The sequence below is a fragment of the Corapipo altera genome, unplaced genomic scaffold (genome assembly GCF_003945725.1).
Source record: "Corapipo altera isolate COAL_440 unplaced genomic scaffold, ASM394572v1 67, whole genome shotgun sequence".
Classification (NCBI taxonomy): domain Eukaryota; kingdom Metazoa; phylum Chordata; class Aves; order Passeriformes; family Pipridae; genus Corapipo; species Corapipo altera.
The window spans coordinates 395130-397503 of NW_020884906.1; the positions used below are offsets into that span (position 1 = coordinate 395130).

A 2374-nucleotide genomic window follows, 5' to 3' on the forward strand; every position below is an offset into this window, starting at 1 on the left:
GTGTGTTGGCTGGGTTTGTGTCAGGTGTGTTGGCTGGGTTTGTGTCACTTGTACCTCTTTTTCTACTCTTAATCTTTGACTAGAATCTTGTTAAGAATGCTTCTGTCTTCTTTCACAATCTTATTAATAGGAATGGGCAGGAACAAATCAGATAAAATGGGCTTTGAGGAGTAATGACTTAATAAATTTTTCCTTTTTGCTTTATGAGTACATTTCAGAGTGGTTTCTGCATTATTACTGAAGTCTGTTTGCCTTCCACAATTTCTAGCCCAAGTTTAATTTTTTTCATTACTAAAATGAAACTGAGATATTGTTCACAATTCTAGACTTATATTTTCAGTTGGATCCAATGACCAGTTCATCCTTTAGTCAAATGTACTGGGTTTTTTTCCCCTTTTCAGACGAGAAATTCTTTTCGATTATGAGCAGTATGAGTACCATGGGACCTCAGTAAGTATAAACTCTTTGTTTGCCATAAAAACCCAAGGTGACAATGTAAAGGTAATTGGATAATATCCGAGGTTATAATTACCTATTACAATTATATAATTATCTAATAATAATATGTGTTATAATATTGTTACATTTTGTTATTTTTACATATATAGAAGTCGTTTAACTTAGTTTAATGTTTTCTAGTTGATTTTTAGGTCTTGACAAAAGTATCTATCTATGCACAAGATACTTTCACAAAAAGACCTGAGCATGTAAGGGACTTGTTTGTCTTTCAAAGTTCAGGATATCACAAACATGGCACTTAGGACATCAAGCTGTTCCTTATGTCCTTTGGCCTTTGATGATATTTATATTTTGTTAAGTGTTTGCTTTATATATAATGCAGCTTTACAGAGCAATCTGAAACATTTTGCTTTCTACTTAGTAAGACTCTGGCAGACTGTCAGACTCCAGCGTGATTTCCAGAGCTTCAGTAACATGCTAACACTTGGCAAATCCACCTGTGTTCTGTCTGTGTACTGAGGTGAGAATCCTGTGACTGTTTGTGCTGCCTTTTTGCTTCTCCCCCTTGCAGTCTGCGATGGTGATGTTTGATCTGGCCTGGATGATGTCTAAGGACTTGAACGACATGCTCTGGTATGTTCCCATCCTCATTTTCCAGAGGGGCTGGAAGCTTAAACCTGCAGCAAAGACAGGCAGGATTGCCCAGAGTTACTCAGCTTGAGTGTGAGGCTCCAGTGAAGCCCATACCTGTGTGAGTGAATGCACATCTTCAGCCAGAGGTCACTGCTGTGTGAATCAGTCACGAGCAGCGCTGTGGGTACCACAGAGCTTTGTTATGAACCTCTGGGAGCTGAGGGGAACAGTGCTGCTGACTTTTTCTGTTACACACTTAGAGGGTTAAATATAACATACTATATTGGAATATTTGTTGCTTTAACCTTTTTTTTTTCTGTTCCTTTTTTCCAAAAAAATTTTAGGTGGGCGATTGTTGGCCTTACAGATCAGTGGGTCCAAGATAAAATCACACAGTAAGGAAGAGTTTTTAATTTATATTTATTATTATTTCTTATCTATTTGTCTGTCTTCTAAAATGTTGGGTTTGGGAGTAACTAATAGCAATTAATAGAGATCAGGAAACCTAAGGGAATAAGTACTTTCTACTATTTAGAATTTTTAAGCCAACTTTATTTTTCACAAAATTATAAAACAGTCATTTCTGATCTGGGAAGAAATGGCGTTTAATAGTAGTTTACCTAAGTATGAACTCAATACAGTCTTATTAAAGGAAAAAACTTTTGTGTGTTCTGGATCTTCCAGCTTCCTTTACAGTTTTAGTTTAGATTTTTTTCAGATTTTTTTCTCCTTTTTTCTTATTACCTGCCAGATACATCAGAATTCTAGTATTACAAGTGTAGGCTTCAATTCTGCTGTTCTATTGTTACTTTTAAGGAGACAAATGTGATAAATAACTGGTTTGGTTGGTCAGTCTGTCTCTCACTATTGGGGTTTTTTTTTTTAGTTTTCCTTGCCTGGGTCTATGGCTGACTACTGAAAGATCATCATTTAGCAAGCTGGGGGGGTTCAGGTGTTTCACACTGCTGACTTTGTGAAACATTATCTCGTAACCAAGAGCAAAACTCGCGGGGAGAGGGCGAGGTGACGGGTTTGTTGTTGCCCAGGGTGAAGTACGTGACGGACGTGGGGGCCCTGCAGCGCCACGTGTCCCGCCACAACCACCGCCACGAGGACGAGGAGCACGGCCTGTCCATCGACTGCACCAGGATTGCCTTCCAGTACGAGTATCCTTGCCAGGGCTGGCAGTGCCCTCTGCCTGCTGGGTGAGCCCCTTGCCAGGGCTGGCAGTGCCCTCTGCCCACTGGGTGAGCCCCTTGCCAGATGTGGGCAGTGCCCTCTG

At 39.9% G+C, this 2374-nt stretch overlaps 1 protein-coding gene across 2 annotated transcripts in view; it reads left to right on the plus strand.

The window, feature by feature from the left end:
- CDC45 (cell division cycle 45) overlaps positions 1-2374 on the plus strand; it is a 10798-nt gene that overhangs the window by 2737 nt on the left and 5687 nt on the right. For both annotated transcript variants that reach the window (XM_027652391.1, XM_027652392.1), the window contains 4 exons: positions 402-450; positions 1031-1092; positions 1437-1487; positions 2139-2258. In XM_027652391.1, the coding sequence (XP_027508192.1) occupies positions 402-450; positions 1031-1092; positions 1437-1487; positions 2139-2258 (282 nt within the window). The remainder of the gene's footprint in view (positions 1-401; positions 451-1030; positions 1093-1436; positions 1488-2138; positions 2259-2374) is intronic.